This window comes from Colletes gigas, unplaced genomic scaffold, assembly GCF_013123115.1.
Source record: "Colletes gigas isolate AHSC1104 unplaced genomic scaffold, ASM1312311v1 Colletes_gigas_Sc00043, whole genome shotgun sequence".
NCBI lineage: Eukaryota > Metazoa > Arthropoda > Insecta > Hymenoptera > Colletidae > Colletes > Colletes gigas.
In genome coordinates, this window is record NW_025106672.1 from 1,318,285 (window position 1) to 1,337,904 (window position 19,620).

General features: G+C 36.1%; 2 protein-coding genes across 4 annotated transcripts; one reads left to right on the top strand and one right to left on the bottom strand.

Annotated features, from left to right (window-relative positions):
• LOC122403065 (general transcription factor 3C polypeptide 1) lies at positions 1-9,411 on the bottom strand. 2 transcript variants are annotated; one of them, XM_043406355.1, is made up of 12 exons: positions 9,343-9,411; positions 9,212-9,265; positions 8,703-8,896; positions 7,352-7,981; positions 7,085-7,253; positions 5,786-6,672; positions 5,355-5,726; positions 5,026-5,266; positions 1,094-4,952; positions 784-976; positions 296-383; positions 1-202 (listed from the first exon to the last, which is right to left on the bottom strand). In XM_043406355.1, exons 3-12 carry the CDS (start codon positions 8,835-8,837, stop codon positions 81-83), a joined length of 6,696 nt encoding a protein of 2,231 aa, XP_043262290.1. In that variant the 5' UTR covers positions 8,838-8,896; positions 9,212-9,265; positions 9,343-9,411; the 3' UTR covers positions 1-80. The 2 variants fall into 2 exon arrangements, with proteins under 2 accessions (XP_043262290.1, XP_043262289.1); XM_043406354.1 differs by having other exon boundaries at positions 9,212-9,382.
• A 1,129-nt stretch (positions 9,412-10,540) lies between these two features.
• LOC122403067 (breast cancer type 2 susceptibility protein homolog) lies at positions 10,541-16,845 on the top strand. Of its 2 annotated transcripts, none has more exons than XM_043406357.1 (13): positions 10,541-12,355; positions 12,451-12,594; positions 12,666-12,754; positions 12,825-13,058; positions 13,646-13,796; positions 13,876-14,079; positions 14,146-14,356; positions 14,944-15,137; positions 15,409-15,668; positions 15,777-15,960; positions 16,034-16,098; positions 16,177-16,309; positions 16,420-16,845. In XM_043406357.1, exons 1-13 carry the CDS (start codon positions 10,883-10,885, stop codon positions 16,804-16,806), a joined length of 3,729 nt encoding a protein of 1,242 aa, XP_043262292.1. In that variant the 5' UTR covers positions 10,541-10,882; the 3' UTR covers positions 16,807-16,845. The 2 variants fall into 2 exon arrangements, with proteins under 2 accessions (XP_043262292.1, XP_043262291.1); XM_043406356.1 differs by having other exon boundaries at positions 10,541-10,730; positions 10,856-12,355; positions 16,034-16,309.
• The last annotated feature ends 2,775 nt before the right edge of the window (positions 16,846-19,620 follow it).

Sequence of the window (19,620 nt, forward strand, 5' to 3'; positions counted from 1 at the left end):
ATTATTTGTTGACGATAATAGTATATAAAATTTAAATATACAAATTTGGTCTATTCTTACAGAATTTAATTGCCTTGTAATTATGTAATATAGTCTGATTTATACATCTTAGTGCTCAGAAACACGCTGAATTTTAACATTGCTCCATTTACAGGTTCAAGGAAAATATCTTCTTCAACGACCCAATCATTATTTGTAATCTCTAAAAAAAATATAGAATTTATGATTATTTTTATTACCGTAGGAAGCACAAAATGAAGAATTGTCTTTAATAAAATAATTGTGTCTCGCTTACTTGGCTCAACTGGTGATGGCTTTGAGAATAAATTTACGTGGGATTTTTTTAATATTATTTTTTCCAGGCATTTTAATTTTTCCAGCATCTGTTGCAAAAAATATTAGTAAATTATATAAGAATTCTAAATATTTCACTATAGAATAAAAGAAAATGACACAATTTTGTCAGAAGAATAATCAGTATAGTACAATTGCGTTACATCGCCAGACAGGGCCATGATATACATACAACTATGTATGAATGAATGTCCCCTTCCACGAGAAGAAAGCACAGCTTGTTTACATCCCCACTCTTGCTGCAGTCCGCTGATTGGCTGACTTCGTCACCGTTCTCGACCAATACCTGTGAGTCAGCAGACTGCAACAGGAGTGGGGATTGTAAACACGCAACACGCAGTGCCTTCTTCGTGTGGAAGGACAATACATATCCTGTAGATAGATGTGATAAAATTATGTAGAATAGACCTAGATATAATAACGAATTACCTCAACCAATTCCCTTGTATGACACGGTTGAAGAGCAGGAACAAATCTATTTTGTACTTTAGTTAATGCTATACCCGGGTGTGTCAAGCAATACAATAATACTGCTCCTAACATGCGATCAAGGACTCTACGATTTAAAGCACCATCTATCCGTATCCACGGTTTTATCACGACCCTTATTTCTTTTTTCGTGCTGTAACAAAGTTCGAAACATAATGAACATGAATGAAATTTATTTATATTTCTAACTTTCTAACTTCGTTACTCTTATTAACATTCGAATGAAAATTTTGTACAAAAAGAAACTCACGTAAAGTCTAATTGCTTTGCAGCTCTGGATATATCCCTTTGAGGTAGTAAAAGAGTCCTCTTTCTTTGCATTCGTTTCTTTGTTTGCATATTACAGTCTTCATCGCTATGACTAGATGAATCCTTATCGCAATCTCCATTTTTGTTGGTTTTTGCTTCGAACTGAATATCAGATTCAATGGATTGCTCATTGGTAACCATTAACGATTCGTTTTTTGTTGTAAAGCTAGGATTCTCGTTGGTTTCCTCGATCAGATTTAAGTCGTTGCCTTCGGTTATTATTACCTCGGGTTCTGTTACAAACATTGTTTCCTTGGACATAGGCATAAGCGATTCCCTCTCAAGACGATAAATTTTATATGAACGTATGAGCCAAGAATCTGCATGACGATGGTGAATATAACGAACAGTCGTTACACCAGATCGCAAGAATAACCGGTATTCAGTTAGAAGTGACATAATGCGAGGTAAATCTTCTCCCATAGTACTTTCAAATTCATTCGTCAATTCCTGAACGCTGGCTCCAAGTTCCTTTTTATCACGTACAAACTTATAAATCGCATCCATGTTATTCAAACTTACTGACAAATTGCTGGGCAAACTTTTCTTAAAATCAGAATAAGAGACGGTGTCTTTAGGAAACACAACAAATCTGTTTATTTCCTGAATCAGATTATACGCAGCGTTCAATCTTAGAGGCAATAATTCTGGAGGCATCGAAAGACCTCTGAAAATTTCATTTCCGTTGGGACTTTCTGAATTCAACGTGTACAGAGAATAGAATATTTTAAACATGTTTACAGCAAAGTAGTCATGCGCATGATGGCTGTCAGCCGCTGTGAGTTCGCTCAATTCCTCTCTCATTCTCAGCAAAGCTATACGAGTATACCTTTTCTTTTCATCGGATGGATCATCACTTTTGCAGTACTGATACAAATAATTGTGTTCAGATTGTTTATTTTTCAGAATATCACTGACACGTGTAAATGCCTGTTTATTATTTTTCTTCGACAGCAAAGTACTTTTGCTTTCCGAGATGGTTGAAATGGTTTCTTCGTTAGCCTTTGTACCATCGATGCTTTGTATTGTACCTTCTTTAATAGATTGTTTTTTTAAACCATCATCTTGCATTTGACTTAATATTTCAGTCGACATGGCATCATGCTTCTTCGCATCTGAAATTTCATCATTTAATTTTCCTTTTTTTGTTACAGGTTCGTCAAATGTTTCATTATCCGTATCTCTCGCCCTTTTATTTTTAGATGTAATTAATTGCTTCTGTACATTCGTATTTGATATCAAGCACGATTGAAATGGACCTGAATTTTCTATATTCAACGTACTGTTATCTTGAAGATTATTCGAAACAGCTTTTTGTACTTGTGTTCGACTGTGAAGTTCAGTGCTATTACAATCCCTTTCGAATGTTTTAATTTCTTCCGTTTCCATTATCGTATCGTCGTCACAAAATGTAGAACGTTCGAGGTCATCTTTATTTAATACGATTTTAGTTCCATCTTGGAACCTGATTATATTATGTTCATCATCATTGCGAGCATTATCTTCATCGCTATCGAAAGTCAAATCGTTATAGTCGACAGAATTTTTCGCATCCTCGAAATTTCTTCTATCAGCTTCCACATCTGAGAAACCGTCTTTATCCGACTTTCCATCGTTGCATGCATTGTCGTCGTTATTCTTTGAAAGTTTCTCGCGTTCATTGTTCTGTAAAAAGTCAGAAATTGCACCGCCATTTTGAAAGGACGACTCTTTCACAAATTTCAAATTGTCCAAGCTGGCTAAAACATCCTGGTACCTTTTCGCGATTCTAAAATGAGTTTCGTCCTTCTCTTTCAATCTCAGATCAAGCATTATTACTTGATGAGGTATCTCGATATCAAAATCCATTTGATTTCGTATTACAGAATCGTGTATTGTCGCTATCAAGCCGCCAGTGACCGGCAGCACTTCTATGCCGTTGGAATTATTTCGCGTGTTACTTTGATTTTGGCAATACCAATTACTGAGCTTAAAGAATACGTCGTACGATTCTTTGAACACATCGTACGGCCATTTTGTGTGAAATTTATATACGTAATTACTGCTCAATTGATACTGAGAGCTGCTCATCGGCATGTAGGTTCCATACTTCCTTATTGTAGGCAATTGGGTCTTCTTAACTGTAACCATTTGATCGCTTCGAATCTTTGCCATAGCGTTTCGCAGAAGCATCTCCGGATACTGTTGATACACTTTGAACAGTTGGTACGCCCATGATCTTCTGTCTTTACCGCAACACATGGAACTATGAATGACAGAGTTGATGACTGCAGAATGTATGTCGTTAACGTTCTGAACGTCTTTGACGAATCCACGATTACCAAACTGTTTCGTAGGATGCACCACTTTGTAAAATATATTTAATTCTTGCATCGACGTTGGCACTGGGAGTGGTTCGTTCGCTTCAACGTCCGAAATAGCAAAATATTTCGTCGCGATATAAGCAACAAGTGATTTGAACGTCTCCGCGACTTCCTTCTCAAATTCATAATAACTTTTATGCTCATCTTTGATCTTGTCTATAATGCCATCAAAGCGTTTTCGAATAAAAAAATTCTGCTTGATCTCCTCGACGCCCAACGCAATTGTATTAAGAGTCTGTTGCTTTCTGAGCATGTACAAGAGTCGTCGTTGGCAAGCTCTCGACGTCTTGTTGTACGAAATGATCGAATACGTTCTCAATACGTCTCTCACCATAGAAAACGTTATCACTTGTTTACGTGAATTTGAACAGAGGTACACCATAGCGACCTTACAAACGAGCAAAATCTTATCCTCCTGCGGGTCCCAATCCACCCGCAATTTATGCATCCGTTGCAACGCTCGGTAATCAATTTCATCGTACTTCGTTCGCTTTTTGTTGCTAGATTTACGCGGCAACACTCTCCTCACAAAGGATTTCTGTTTCAAGTTTCGATAACACGGTAATGCCTCGTATTTTTTCTGTTGGCTCGATCCCTCCTCGGTCTTAAACTGTACTTTCTTTTTCAGATCTGCTGCAGTCACAGAAGGGGGACCAAACACTCTCTTCAAGCCAGAGAACTCGGTGAACTTTATAGGTTTCGCTTTTATCTTGGAAAGGTACATATCCCTCTCGTACTGCACATTCTGTTTGCACTTTGTTTGCTTCGTGTTGCCGCCAATGCCCCAGTTCCAGTTACGCTTGAGATGAGCGAAACAGGCCGAGTCCGTTCCAGCAGCGCCTTTGTGATCGCCAGGCACTTTACCAGTATCCAATTTTACAGCCTCGTCCGGTGATCGGGCTACCACTGCTTCGATCATGTTACTTTTTTTATTTAAATCCTCCAATACTATGTCTTTCCCTTGGACAACGAGCCTACCACCTAACGATGTGTTCATACATATGTTCCACATGTCGTACCAGTATTTCTCGACCACTTGTATTCCATTGAAATTATATTTGGTCACTGGATAGGATTTGTCCTCGATTATGTGATAACTCGGCGCGGACGAAGTCGTGTCCATCAATTCTGTACGTCGATTCAAGTAAATGAACACTTGGTCCTTCTCTTTCAATCTTTGAGGACCAAATTGTACCAGTCCGATGTAACACAACCTCGTCACAGTTTCGTGAACGTTAAATATGTACTTCCGTGCATATAGCAAAGCATTCCGGGTATCGTTCGGTAAATCTCTGACCAAGTAATGCTTCCTGATCGGATGGTTCGCGTATTCCTCTAATTCGGGTATAACGAAAGAAAGAAAATGAATTTTTAAAAATATTGACAACGGCAGACGCAATAGAATATCGCACATTAACGCCCATCCTTCAGGCCAACCTGAAAAGCAATAATTTAGATTTACGAAAATTGGGTAAAATATTGAAAAGAGTAATACAGTGTTTATAATTACCAGTATACTTTGGTAAAGGTGGAATGAACGTTTTCCAACTAATATCTTTAGTGTAAATTGTACTGAATTCACTCGCCAGTTCGTCTGTGATTGGAAAATCATTATTTCGGAATGCTTGTAATTGTTCCTCCTTCGAAAGGGTTTGTTCGCCAGGATGATCATAAATTAAGTAAAACAAAAGTATATGTAACGCTTGCATGCGTATAAATTTTGGACTATATCCATACTTTTTCGATCCTCTCTGAAATAAAGGAAAGAGATTCGTATCATTAACTACTCAACAATTGTTTTATAATTAGAATTTGATCGAAGACTAAATAAATACATACGGGGCCACATTTACAAGACGTTGCAGTTTTAAATTGTTTAAACGAAGACTTGTTTGCTGCTTCATCAGCATTATTATTTCTAGTTGACGTTGGCTTTTCTGAACATTTTCTTGTAAATGATTTGGTTCTCTGAGACGATAGTACATAAAACTTTAATTTCGCTTGCTCCACGGCTGATTGAATAATAGCGCTGTCAATATCCAAATTTGGATTACATATAAATGTCAAATGTTTCTCTTTTCCATTTCCGCTGAGTGTTATTTTTATACTTTTTACTAAGTTGTCTTTCGCAAGCTTTTGTAACAGTCTTATTAAGGACTTCTTATCAATTTTCACATCGTATCCTTCTTTATCTTCTTCTTCGCATATCATCTACAAAAAATTACTTTCATTATGAAATAGAAATTGTATTTAATTCCTTATTATCCTACCTTCATCAGCTTTGTCATATCATCGATAACTTGATGTTCTTTAACCGACTCTATAATCATATTAGCTCTTCGCAATAATCTGTACGTAATATTTGACATGTTCTTCTTTTCACTGTTCTGTACATTTTCCATGAATCCAAATACTTCGTTCTCCGGTTTGACTTCATCCGTTGGTGTTAAAACTGTCAAGTTAACTTTTATGTTCTTATACGCAGCTGCTGCCCTTTCGTTTCTCGATAGCTCAGAAATTTTGTATAACATATTATTAGAATTTGTAGTTTCTTCTTTCGCTTGTGCTTTATTAATTCTAATCGATTGAAAATTCGAGAACGTTCGTTTATATTTATGTCTGCATTTTGTTAAATGATACTTGTATAATATTCGATTAACAGCATGAAATGTTGCTTCTATGTCTATCGTAGATGAAATTGATGCCCCTTCTATTCTTACGCAATTGTTTTCATTGCCTTCGCTAGTTACATTGGATTTAGTTACTTGTACATTCTTTTCCTGATCATTAATAACAATATCTTCCTTTTGTTTTACGTTCACACTTTTTTGCAGACCATCATTTTCAGTTACAATTTGTTTCGTAAGTTCTTTGATTTTATGCATTTCTTCCTGAAACTGTTTGCTCAACTTACTGTCTTCCTCGAGCCTTTTTGATACATATTTCGTAAGCCTTTGTCTACCTATATCATTCATATAAGTAGCAACAATGTCTCTTTTGACTATGTTTCGCAAAATCGTCCGCGACTGTAACTTGGTCAATCCCATCACTTTAGCCAAACTTCCCTGGCATACACCCTCGCTTCCACTAGCTTCGATTACTATATTTGCTTGTCTTAAATAGGGTATACCGTATTTATGGCTTGAAATATTTAATTCTACAAAACATAATGTATTAAACGAATTAGACTAAAAAGATATAATTATGCAAAAGATAATAGGAACAATAACAAGGACTGATATTACTGAACCATTTTAAGAATTATACAGGATTTTCGACCACCCCTGGGAAAAATTTTAATGGGAGATTCTAGGAGCCAAAATAAGACGAAAATCAAGAATAATAATTTTTTGATTGAGGCTTCATTAAAAAGTTATTAACGTTTAAAGTTGCGCCTGTGAGACGGGAACCGTGCGCGCTGCACACTTTAACTTTAAACGTTCATAACTTTTTAACGAAGCCTCAATCAACAAATTGCTATTCTTGATTTTCGTCTTATTTTGGCCTCTAGAATCCCTCATTAAAATTTTTTTAGACATACCTAACAACAAAAAAATTAATAAACTCACCATGCAATTCTTCCTCCTCTTGTGCGTCATCTTTAGTCCATGCTTCAATAATATCAATATTGGGATGTAGCAATTGCACTACTTTAATCTTCTTTTCCTTTGTCGGATCATTCTTTTGTTGCCATTCTGTAGGTTTAGCATTTGGATACAAAGTTCTATACGGTACCCTCTATTTAAAAACAGAGACATTTCTCTCAAACAATCTAAACAACACCCGTAACAACGAAGCTACCAAACCAATTCGAAAAGTATACATTTATTACTTACTATATCCGTTTTTACGACTTTTTGAAAGAACGACGTTTTAAATAATTTCCTTATTGCATTTTCAATTTGTAACTTGCGTTTTATTTCATCATATTCTGCAACACAATTAGGTTTCGATTTAAGAATTTTGATAACTTCTTCGGCTAAGAAAATTGCTTTCGGTTTCCTCTCAATGAAGAACCTCGGAAGATGCAAAAGGCTTCCGTTGCAACTATGACTGCCGCTTTTCTGATGATGTATTTGCTTTGTTATTAATTTATGCCGTAATAGTAATTTTCTATGATAGAACAAACTCTTAGGATCCTCTTTTAATGCATTGAGACTTAGCTTTCCCTGAGTAATTTCTCCGTGATAGCGTGATCTACCCACTCTCTCTAGAAAACAATATTGTATTACGTTTAATTCAAGCGTCGGTGATACTTCAACTCCCATCAATGAGTAGTTTCTCGCTGATTGCGATGCAACGATAACTAATTTATTTCCATATTTTTCTGTAATTTCGTCTAAACTAAGATTCCTTGCAATTTCTGTGATCTCTTTGCGAGTGTAATATGTAGAGCAAGACCCTATAATGCCTTTGGTAATGTCTTGTATAGGACAATGTGGATAAATGTCTGGTGGTATGTTATCCTATAAAAATAGTAATCTTATATTGCGTGTAATTTAATAATGAACAGTAGAACTCTATTCATTCGAACTCTATCGGAACAAAATTTTTGTTAATGGCCAATTTAGTGATTTTTTGCCGGACTCTTATTTTTTTTTTTTTGTTTCATAATATCCACTCTGAAAAGTTTCGAGCCTCGACATGAAGGTGGCGTTGTTCGTCAAAACCATTTTGGACGCTCAGTTGTTGTTTGGCGGCCGTTTGCGTCGGTCGATGTCAGTATTTTTGTGAAGATAGACCAGCTCACACTTTGGCGGTGACCAAAATTCACGAATTGCGTTTCGAATCGGTTGATCACCCACCATATTCACCAGATCTGGCCCCCAGCGATATTTTCCTCTTTCCTAAGCTTAAAATATCGCTTGGACAGAGATTTCCATTGAATAATAAACAGACCAGAAAAAAAAGTTCGTCCCTGAAGAGGTTAAGAGGAGACTGTGTTGAGAAATGAAGCTATATTTAACTGGAAAAATACTTGTTTCTACGTTAGGCTCAAAACTTTTCAGACGAGTCTCATAGCAGAATTCCTGGTCCCCAAAACAAAACTAGAACAAATTAAAAATAACGGGGATAGTTCATCGATTCTTATTCCATGAACGTGCTCAGTTATATGAATTCTATGTCGTCGATTAGGTTCATACAAATGGAGTTCTACTGTCGCCAAATTTCTTCTGGAATACTTACTGGTTCTAATATTATACCTAAATCCGGATCCACAAATTCGTAACGATCGTAAATTGCAAGCGGCTCTCTTGCAGTTTGTAGTTTAAAAAATCCAAATTCTCTGATCTGCACACATATCGACCATATTTGAACCATAAATGGTTTTGAAAACGGCAAAGGATTGTGAAGTCGTTGCGATAAACGTGACCATAATGCTACGAAAGAAATTAAACGTTAGAAATATGAACTTTGCATACTCGACACAAAATATTATGTAACGAATTTGAAGAATGATGAAATTATGGGCAATGCTAGATGTCAAATTTACATATGCAATACGAAATAAAATATTTAATAATGTTCATTCCTGTAATGTAAATTCGCTATATAAGAAATTAAATTATCTGTTACAGTTACAATACATTGAGAATATAAATATTTATAATAAATACTTGACACAAATATCTTAAAAAACCACGATACTATTTAATAAAACATTTATTGGTTCGTAAATTAATGTGTAAACTAACCTTCTAAAGTAATACCATCCAAACCTTCTAATGCAACCTCGTCAATGGTTAAATCTACCAAATTAATTGACGGATACGACGCCATAGTTATAACGCTCTAAAATACACTTTACAACATAAATATTCCTCACATCTTTATTTATTTTCGCGCTTTCACGCGCTAAACCAACAACTGGCACTTTTACAATTTACATTGCTCCACACGTGACAAATGTATTATTCAATATTTGGGGATTTCCTCCTAGGGTTGTTCGTGGTGGCGCTAGCGTCGCATTGGCGCTTCGATCGCGCTGGTTGTAACGAGTGCGTAAAGCTTTTACGCTTAAAGGGCGATTACACTCCCGTCCGTTGTCCACATAAGTCGGTTCCGCGCTTTGTTCCCGCATCGCAATATACATATTATTAGAAGAGCCAATTATAGCTAAAGCAGTTATTATAAGTAAAAACGTACCATATATTTTAATATGCAAAGTAGAAAACATTAGATGAATTGGCGAAAAGATATTTTCAAAAGCTAGACTAATTTAAAACCATCAAAATTATCTATTTTGTTATCATTAAACAATAACCCAGATCTAACCCAGCCTTTTTCATTGCTTATTGTTAGACTACATTACTATACAATTTAAATTTGGCGCATTTCTTTGAATTTCCTCTGAAGGGAATTAGCGGAACACTAACGATCACAGTTAACGTGAACCGCTACTAAAACGCCATCTTTCGGATCACGGTCGTGAATGGAGTTTAATCACGAGCGTGATCGTGATTTTGTGATCACAGTGATAAATTACTGTTAGTGATTTTGCACGCCATCTATAGTGGAGTGAGGAGTTCCCGGTGCACTGAGGTCTCTGTCTAGCGTCACTGGTGTAAACCAGTGATGGACACGTGGGCATTTTGATCATGCGCACTGGAATTTTCCCACGTGGGATTTTTTTCTGCGCATGCGTAAGCTGACGTCACAGCTACATGTCGTCCGCTACCATAGATGTATCTTTAGCGCAAAAAAGAGGTGCATGTTGGAAGTTCCCATGTTTTGTACAAAATTGAATTTTCTACTTCAAATGCTCGCCAATCACACAAAAATTAACTTATCGAAGATCCCCTATGTATTTCTCTAGCTATATAAGAGGAAATTTTTTGTTTTTGTCTCTTTCCCTGTAATTTCCTTAAATTTTGTTCCTTACTGGGATCCAAGGGTACCCTAAATTCTAGTTAAGTGTATACGGCAATGATCATGCGCTCCAGTGCGCATGACCAAAATTCCCACGTATGTCCATCACTGGCACTGAGGGCTCTGTCTATCGTCACTGGTGTAAACCGCAGTTTACAATTTACAACATTTAAAGTAATTTTTACAAGTAACTGTAGGAGAATTAGATTCAAATGTAGTAATTAATAATAAAAAAAAAATATCAAAGGTATGTAATCTATATTTAATAATATCGATTCGAAACATCGATGTACCGTTGCCATTGTTATTAGTGACTCTTCGAAACGAACCTAAAAGTCGTAAGTGGTAAGTAGGTACACATCGAAGCCTTCGATTTAAACGCATTAGAGTACAACAAACGCGTAAAATGTTTATAAAACACGAGTCAATACAATAAAATAAATGATTTTCATAACTGATATTATTCGAAGGCAAACATTCTCGTTGAACATACTCGCATGGGTCACAAAATAGATTCGATAAACATGAATGTTCGTAATAAAAATGCCGCCTTTTCGTTCGGTTTTACCACTGCTGGCGGTAGTTCTATCAAAGTATCCGATAAAGCTTTGTCGAAAGCACAGCAATTTTTTAAAGACGATTCAGAAGTTACTGACAACAATCATCAAAAACCATCCAAGATTCAAACACGAACGAATGAGTCTCGTGTGAAAATACCGAATGTTGGACTTGAAACAAACGCGCAACTTGTTGACGCAAGAAATGGAGCGTTACTAAAAAGGCAAGCATTGTGTCCTGCGGAAACTTCAGATAACACGAGTAATGTTGTTTCTGCCAGCTATAATTCACTCTGCATCTCTGATGAAGATTTATCAAAAGCCGTACAACAATTTGAAGATCACGAAACGTATAATGGATTTCAAACTGTGGGTGATCAACGTTCTGAGCCAATGAAACGAGCAGCACCAAGTGTAGGAATGTTATTTCATAAAGAAACCATAGACGATATGAAAGATATGTCTTCGATAGGTTTCAGTACTGCAGGAGGCAGTTCGATTAATGTTTCCAAAACGGCTGTAACGAAAGCAATGCAGCTATTTGCAAATGATTTGGAAGACACGAACACATTCGAAGAAACATGCTTGGTCGATAAGCAATCTAATAATTACGAGACGCCGGTTAAACCTGTTGGGTTTCAAACTGCGAGTGGTCAATGTATGAACATTCCAGAGGAAGCTCTATCGAAAGCGAAAGCATTATTCAACGAAGAAAGTTTGGAAGATTTTGAGAGCAGTGCCTCGTCAAAGAAATTGCTGCAGAAACGCAAAATTGTAGATTTAAATGACGATGCGATCGCAAATAAGCAAGTGACGTCCAATCAGTTTAAAAAGTTACGGTTCAGCAGCGAATTTGAGGTTAAGAAAAATGTAACGAATGATGATAAAAGTGAAAATCGGGTAGTCGAGATTTTACCTTCGAACAACAATGTCGATAAATTTATTAATGATATTTACAAAACAGAAGCAAATAAAGAGCACAAGGAAATGGAAGATAATCGCTTGATTTCCCATGAAATTGTAGAGAGTGCAGCCGCGCTGTTGGCGGATGAAAAGAGTTCAGATTCCTTCGAACGATGGATCTCACCGGTTGAAAACGTAGAAAACAAAGATACTGCGAACGAATCATCCAGTCCTGTATTAGGGGGACAGTTTATTCCCAGAAAGCGGAAGAGCGTAGGCGGACAAAGGAAAAGTTTAAATGCTTTGAAGAATAAAATGCAGAAATCTATTTACATGCAGAATCCAGAAGAAGACGGTAATTTATTATTAGAGAAACAAAAGTCGATTGCTGAGGAAGAACAATGTGATACTTCTGTCGTTAGTAACTTTGGCGATACGCAATTAATGATAGACTTTATCGACGAATCTGCGAATATAGTAGAAAAACGTTTAGAAGCTGCTTCGAAGCAGGTAAGTCGTAACATGTAGTGAAACTTGAAAAAGTGACAAAACGGACGTTATGTTTGTACCGTGTGTTATAATTTGTTTTGTTATGGTACTTGTAGGAAACGCAGATTAATTTGAAAGAGAAAAATAAGCCTAAGCCAACGATTAGTGTGTTGTATTCTCGTCGAAAGACCAACAATAATCGTACATCTTGGAGAGAAATTAGTAAAGGAAATGCACCTGTTCCATGCACGTACGAAGAGGTAAACAAGACATAACATTTAATTGCAAATGAATCGACTAGTAATACGTTAATTGATTTAATTGTTATTAGCTTGTCGAGCGAAAATTGCCGCCTGAAATTTTGGATATTACGGCCGATAATGCGGAATCATACAAATTTCAATGTAAAGATATTTATGAGTAAGAAAAGTTTCGCTCAATAATTAATTTCGTTTTAGACGAATGATAAGTTAAAGTAATATATATTTAGGCAGGATGTGGTACAAAATAATATCGGAGGTATACGATTGGAGGACGGAGCGTATATGATTCTGGATGAAAATGGCTGTGCAGGGATAACAGAAATTATGAGAGCTTTTTTAGCGAGTCCAGGCGTAGATCCCAATTTGGTTCCCACTGGGTGGGTGAAAAATCATTATAGGTGGATCGTATGGAAATTAGCGTCGATGGACAGAATAATGTTAGGTTCCGTGATATTGCCAAGGTAGAAATTTTAATTGCTTTAATATTTTCAACCTGATCGAATCGTTTACACGCCAAAGTGATTAGTGCCAGGTTTCTGTTAGAAATAAAGCGCCATCTAGAGTTCTTCTGACTTACTACTTACTTTTGTCTGTAACGAAGCCTCGTGCTCATTGAAAGTGTGTCGCTGAGAGGAAGTCGAGTTTTGCTCATTTGAACCTCATAATCTGTGGAAATTTGGGGGTTCAAACGAGCAAAACTCGACTTCCTCTCAGCGACACACTTTTAATGAGCACGAGGCTTCGTTACATGCAAAAGATACACGGTACAATAGTAGTAAGTCAGAAGAGCTCTAGATGGCGCTTTATTTCTAACAGTTTCGAGTTTTTAAAAATTTTAGTGTCGAAACACTTGATGAATACATAGATTTTCTTAATAATTATGCCAAGTGTTATAAAGCGAGAAAAAGAAATTTAAATTTTTAAAAGGAAACCTAAGAAAGAATGTATATTATTTATTAAATTTCTATTCTTTTCTTTTTCTGGAGTTAATCGATTTGGCAAACGAATGGTTCAATCACGATTCGATATAAATACGATTGCTTTGTAGAGCGTTGACTCCCGATAGAGTAATGATGGAATTAAAATATCGTTACGATCGAGAAATCGACAGATCTGAAAGATCTGCTTTAAGAAAAATTTTGGAAAAGGACGATGTCCCGTCCAAGAGAATGATTTTATGCGTGTCGTCTATCACGGAGGTAATTTTTTTTTCGACGCGGATATAAATCTATTATAAATTAGTCGATATTATTATATGTATATAGTATTTCTTTATAGTGTAATGACTCTGCTGTAAATTTAAATCCGTTGAAATCGGCGTCGAAGAAATTAATATTAACGGATGGTTGGTACAGTGTTCAGGCGTTCATCGATCAGGCAATGATTCAAAATATAACGTCTGGCAAAGTGAAAGAAGGGATGAAACTCGTTACGTATGGATCTGAATTATTAGATTGCGATCAAGGATATTCGCCCCTTGAAGTAAATATAATTTCTCGGATGTTACTTAGTCTATCGATGAAAGTTAATGTGGAAATTGATTGGTAGGTACCGGAGAATGTTTCTTTAAAAATACATACAAATTCGACGAGAAGAGCTAGATGGGACGCAAGATTGGGTTACACAGTTCCCTCGGGGCCGATGTGTGTTAAATTAAGAAGCATTTGCCCAAATGGTGGTTTAATTGGGAAAATTAAAGTTTTAATTGCAAGAGTGTATCCAATTTTGTACTACGAAAAAACTGGTGTCGGGGAATCTAGTGAGATAATATGTGTATATACATATATACAGTTACGGACAAAATTAAGTGGACGGGTAAGGAAAATAGGTATGAATTAAATTTAATCGAAATAGTATAACTACAGTAAGGAGCAAAACTGTACGCATATACGACGTTTTAACAAAAATAATTTTTTATTCAATATTTGCATGTAGAATACAAAAGAAATAAAGTAGTTAGTATTATCTACAATCTTTTGGATTTTCAAAACAAATTTAACATTATTATTTCGCTTCATACAATTTTTTTTACGTATAGTCGATTTTGCACCGCCATTATTATTTCCGAAATTATTATCGCCGAAAATTATTTTTGTTAAAATGTCATTTGTATGTTCAGTTTTGCCCGTCACTATGTTACGCACTTAAATTTGATATATTATATATCTTTATGGTACATAGATTATTTAGCGAATAAGTGCATAATATTATACTACTTTATAGTATAATGTTATACTACTTTGGTTACATTTAATTTATACTTATTTCCTTTACCACTTAATCCGAAACTGTATATTTCTTTCAAGAACATTATAGTTGTTAATTGTTTATATCGATTAATTTTAGTATTCCGTAATACGAGGTGCGAAGAGAAAGCCAACATTGCATACGAAAAAGAATGTCGATCGATGATAGAATCATTTTACGCGAAAGCGGAGAAATATTATTCTACCGGGGGAAGAAAAAGTAATGAAAATCCGGAAGGTATTGATTTAGCATCGATCGAGTGGGACGAAGATTTTGAAAAATTGTCCAGAGAGGTATGTATCGTCCTTCCACGAGAAGAAGGCACAGCGTGTTTACATCTCCACTGTTGCTGCTGTCCGCTGATTGGCTGTCACCGATCTTCGTCACCGTTTTCGACCAATACCTGTGAGTCAGCAGACTGCAACAGAAGTGGGGATGTAAACACGCTGTGCGCAGCGCACAGTGCGCTGTGCCTTCTTTTCGTGGAAAAATGAGTCGCGTGTGATTTAGGTGTTTTCTTTTTTTTTTTTTTACAAATCACAAGGCACGTCGCATTCGTTGCAGGAATTCGTGACAAAGCAAGAGCAGGAACGGTTAATGAACGAACGTCGTCTGAAAGAGGAAAAGTTTAGAAAAACGTTGGAGTCTCGATTGCAGGAAAGTTTGCCGGCGCCGCGACAAGTCACGCCTGTTCTAAAAATTCGAATAATCGAAGAAGAGAGGAGCGCAATACTCTCTGTTTGGTCCTCTAACGAAGAAACAACGGACATATTGAAAGAGGGAAATTACGTATCGATTTCCAATGTTATGCCCCTGGCGAAAAGGTATTTATTTTGTTAAAGATTACCTCGGTATGTATCTTGATAGAAAAGTGACGGGATAGTTTAGAAAAAAGAAAGAATTTTAAATCATATTCTGTCGAACGTTAACAGATGCGGCGAAGTGCAGCTGACTACGAATCGAAGTACATTGTTCAATCAGATAAATGTTTCGAATATTGTTTATCCACGGAGAGCTTACACTGCGTTAAGCGAGGTAAAGGAAGCAAGTTTCGCTCCAGCCTATGGAGAATTTGACACAGTAGGAATCGTTGTTTCCGTTGGAAGCGAGCCATACGTACGTTAACCTTTTAAGCATCTGCGTAATTATGGTGAAATCAAATATTCCATGCTTCTATAATATTTTACAGGGTATGAAAAACTTCGAAGCCGTACATTTCGCATATCCGTCGATGAATTCCCGGTCTTGGTATCTGTCAGTACTGTTTTGGCACGGAATAGCCTCTCACGGATATGCAGAAATTCTGACGGTTGGCTCTTTCATCGCTTGTAGCAATTTAGAATGGCGGCGTGCTACGTCGTGGAGCATACCGATAGCGTATTGCACAGAACGAACCACCTTTACGCGGAATCCTCGCCAAAGTCATTTCCAACAGCCGTTCGAAGATCTAAAGCGTTCGATTATGGTACGCGTACAGAAAGTTAATAATTTAGAAAATATTACCATTCTTCTGTATCTAAATGCTGATTTAATTGTTATTTACTCGTGGTATAATAATCCGTAAATGTTTTTAAGGACAATGGTGCGTACGTTGCCGCGTGTGCAGCGGAAATTTCGGAAGAAGTGGAAAAGAAATCGATAACTAGAACGTCTGATCACTATACGCCAAATAGAAATAGCAATTTCGATAAGATTTCGACCAACGAGAGTAGCAGTAATACGTTACGAGAACTTTCAGGAATGAGTTTAACGACCAATGAAACTATCAAGTCCGTTGCTATTAAGAAACGTCTCGAAAGGCTCCAGTATTACGGAGAACCGTCAAGCTTGTCTCCGATTATGTTGAATAATAGTTCAAAACGAGTATCGTTGGATTTTCGGTCGCCTGTTCGATCGTCGAATGTAAACGAAAGGAAAGCTCAGGTATCGTTGAACAAACAATTTTCCCAGAATCTCAGATGATACTTGATACATCTTGAGCGCCGAAATTGTTACCAACTTAATATCCAATTAAATGTATAAAATTGTTTATAATATATTTTTGTATAATAAATTATTTGTTAACATTTTTTCTGGTCGAATGCATTAATCGAGTTTCACGATCATTGTAGTTTCAAGCAGACAAAATGTTTCTTCGCGATAAAACGTTTTTTAAAGTTTATATAGGTAACCCTCCTGTAACACGGTAGATAGGTTCCTAGAAAATGTCGTGTTCTGTGAAACCGTGTTATATGAGATCCAGAGCCAGTATAAAAAGGGGAGTTACGTTCCGAAAACTTATTAAAAACAAATATTTTTTTTTTTATTCTTTTTTTAGTAAGCAACTTAATTTTTATGAAAAATATAAATGTACGTATAACACAAAACAAAAAATATTATTTTAATTTAAAGCAACCTTAATTTAATAAATTAAATTAAGATTAAGTTAAACAACCCTGGGAAAAATTTTAATGGGAGATTTTAGAAGTCAAAATAAGATCAAAATTAAGAATACTAATCTGTTGATGGAGGCTTCGTTAAAACGTTATTGACGTTTATAGTTCCACCCGTACGGAATTTTTTTCTAGAAAGTAGGTAGAATTTTGGGGGTAGGTCTATTCACCAAAAATTATTGTAATTGACCCCCGCAACCGAAAATAATTTTTCCAGAACGATTTGACATTTTGTTTTCCGTCGAAAAATTTAGCCACCTACCCCTTTTGATTTTTAACAAATTTGTTTGACGCTCTACAGAAAAGTTGTGTAATACTTTTTTGTAGGTGTCCAGGAGCTCTACTTCAGAAAAAAGTTTCATTGTAATATATTCACTATTGTAGGAGTTATGGCCGTTGGAAAATTGGACCATTTTTATGGAGTTTTTCTTATTTTGCGGAGTCAAGGAATAAGTTTTCGAATATTTTTGAACCTTTCACATATTCTTCACGAAAATACGCGTTGTTTGCATTTTGAAACATTAAAATCGTCCAATCCGTCCAGAAGTTATGACGCTTTAAAGATACGCATGAAATGTTGGGGCATCATTTCGGGGCACACATTATGTTTTTGCTAAGGAATTTTTTTCTCGAAAGTGAGTAGGATTTCGATGGCACGTCTGTTCACCAAAAATGCTTGTAATTGACCCCTGTAACTAAACATAATTTTTTCAGAATGATTCGATATTTTTTAATTTAATTTTTTAATAACTTTTTAGAATCTACCATTAAAATTTTTCCCGGGGGTGGCCGAGCACTCTGTATATTTTCATGTAAAATCACTATAGTTAATTATTCCTTCGCGTCATTAGTTTAAGGTAATTTGATTTTTAAATTTGTTACGCAAAAATCATGTTATCCAGTGCTGTGGAAGTACAGTGTTGTAGGAGGGTTCTCGCAATTTATGAATCGTGTTGTAGGGGGGTTACCTGTACTCGAGTTTATTATAATTAAAAGAGTAATGATTTCTGTCGTAATAATATCTTTATTAATCTCTATCGATAATCTTTGCTTACAAAATATACAGATTAACACAACTTCCAAGCGACAAGGTAATAATATTCCCGATAAAATATTTGTAATGTGTAATAGCCATTAGCCAGTAGTAGCTTCAACACGTTTACGATGGCGAAAGGAAACATCGGTATTTGATCATTTTTATTAGATTTTCGTTCCATCATAATTAATATAATAACTTATTCGAGTAGTCGGTATTTTTTTTCGCCCCTCTCCCCCCAAAGAATTTAAAATTTCGATTAATAAATAACGATGGCGAATTATGTAACTACAGGCATTGGGGGATTTGCATAATTTCTCTGATCACACCCTCTGGCAGTGATAAAACAGACTATACTTTTCGCTCGAAAAGTTTGCTTTATCCCAGTTGGTTCTCGAGAGTGTTTACTATTCTTCAATCATAATTGAACATATTTCATTTTCAAAAAAAAATTTCCAAGTCAAATACGGTGTCTGAAAGGGTCCAATAATATTGTCTAATATACGAATAAAACGTAAATGCGAGCTATTTGCGAATTAAAAATTTTCATTCGTTATTGGGAAATGAAATTTTTAGCTTCAATGGGAACGACATTGACTTGGTATCGTTTCCATTGTTGCTTGTTTCTAGTATTTAACTAAAAGCAGAAAAATGGGCGATATTTGATCAAAGTAACCGTCTCAATGTAGATATTATTGTGGAACGTCGGGCAAACTTAGATCGGATGTAACGATGAGGAGTTACGCCATCGTGAACGTTTTACCATTATTCCGTAGACATTATCGTGATACCACTAGTGTTAAACTTATCGATAGAACTTTCTCGATTACGTGTACTAATCGGCAATACAACATGTATGGGTGCCGTTACAAAATTTCTTGCGTTTAAGCCGTTTTTTTTTTTTTTTTTTTCTTGTAAATTCCTGTGCGACGCGCCTCGTTAATTCGTGTCTGACAAATATTAGTTTCTGAAATTAGCCACGAGAAGGCACAGCGTGTTTACATCCCCACTCCTGTTGCTGTCAGCTGACTCGCTATTGGTCGAAAACGGTGACGAAGATCGGCGACAGCCAATCAGCGGACAGCAGCAAGAGTGGGGATGTAAACACGCTGTGCCTTCTTCTCGTGGAAGGACGATGCATACACGTTTGATTAATCAACGAAATTAATCAATCGTTGTCGATCAACACTATTTCTATGATATTATTTTCAAAATTAAATTTCACTGAATTCGCATTAAGGTATAAATAGTTTTTTTTTTGTCAGACACGGATTGAACATCGTCCAGCCAGTAACCCTAACCGAAATT

Excerpts from the sequence above, each read along its gene's own strand:
- LOC122403065 (XM_043406354.1), bottom strand. The coding sequence starts at position 9,296 with ATGGCGTCGTATCCGTCAATTAATTTGGTAGATTTAACCATTGACGAG. Across the intron at positions 7,254-7,351 it reads AAGTCGTAAAAACGGATATA|AGGGTACCGTATAGAACTTT; the intron begins GTAAGTAATAAA and ends GTTTTTAAATAG. Across the intron at positions 5,267-5,354 it reads CGTCTTGTAAATGTGGCCCC|AGAGGATCGAAAAAGTATGG; the intron begins GTATGTATTTAT and ends CCTTTATTTCAG.
- LOC122403067 (XM_043406356.1), top strand. The coding sequence starts at position 10,883 with ATGGGTCACAAAATAGATTCGATAAACATGAATGTTCGTAATAAAAAT. Across the intron at positions 12,595-12,665 it reads TTCCATGCACGTACGAAGAG|CTTGTCGAGCGAAAATTGCC; the intron begins GTAAACAAGACA and ends AATTGTTATTAG. Across the intron at positions 12,755-12,824 it reads CAATGTAAAGATATTTATGA|GCAGGATGTGGTACAAAATA; the intron begins GTAAGAAAAGTT and ends ATATATATTTAG.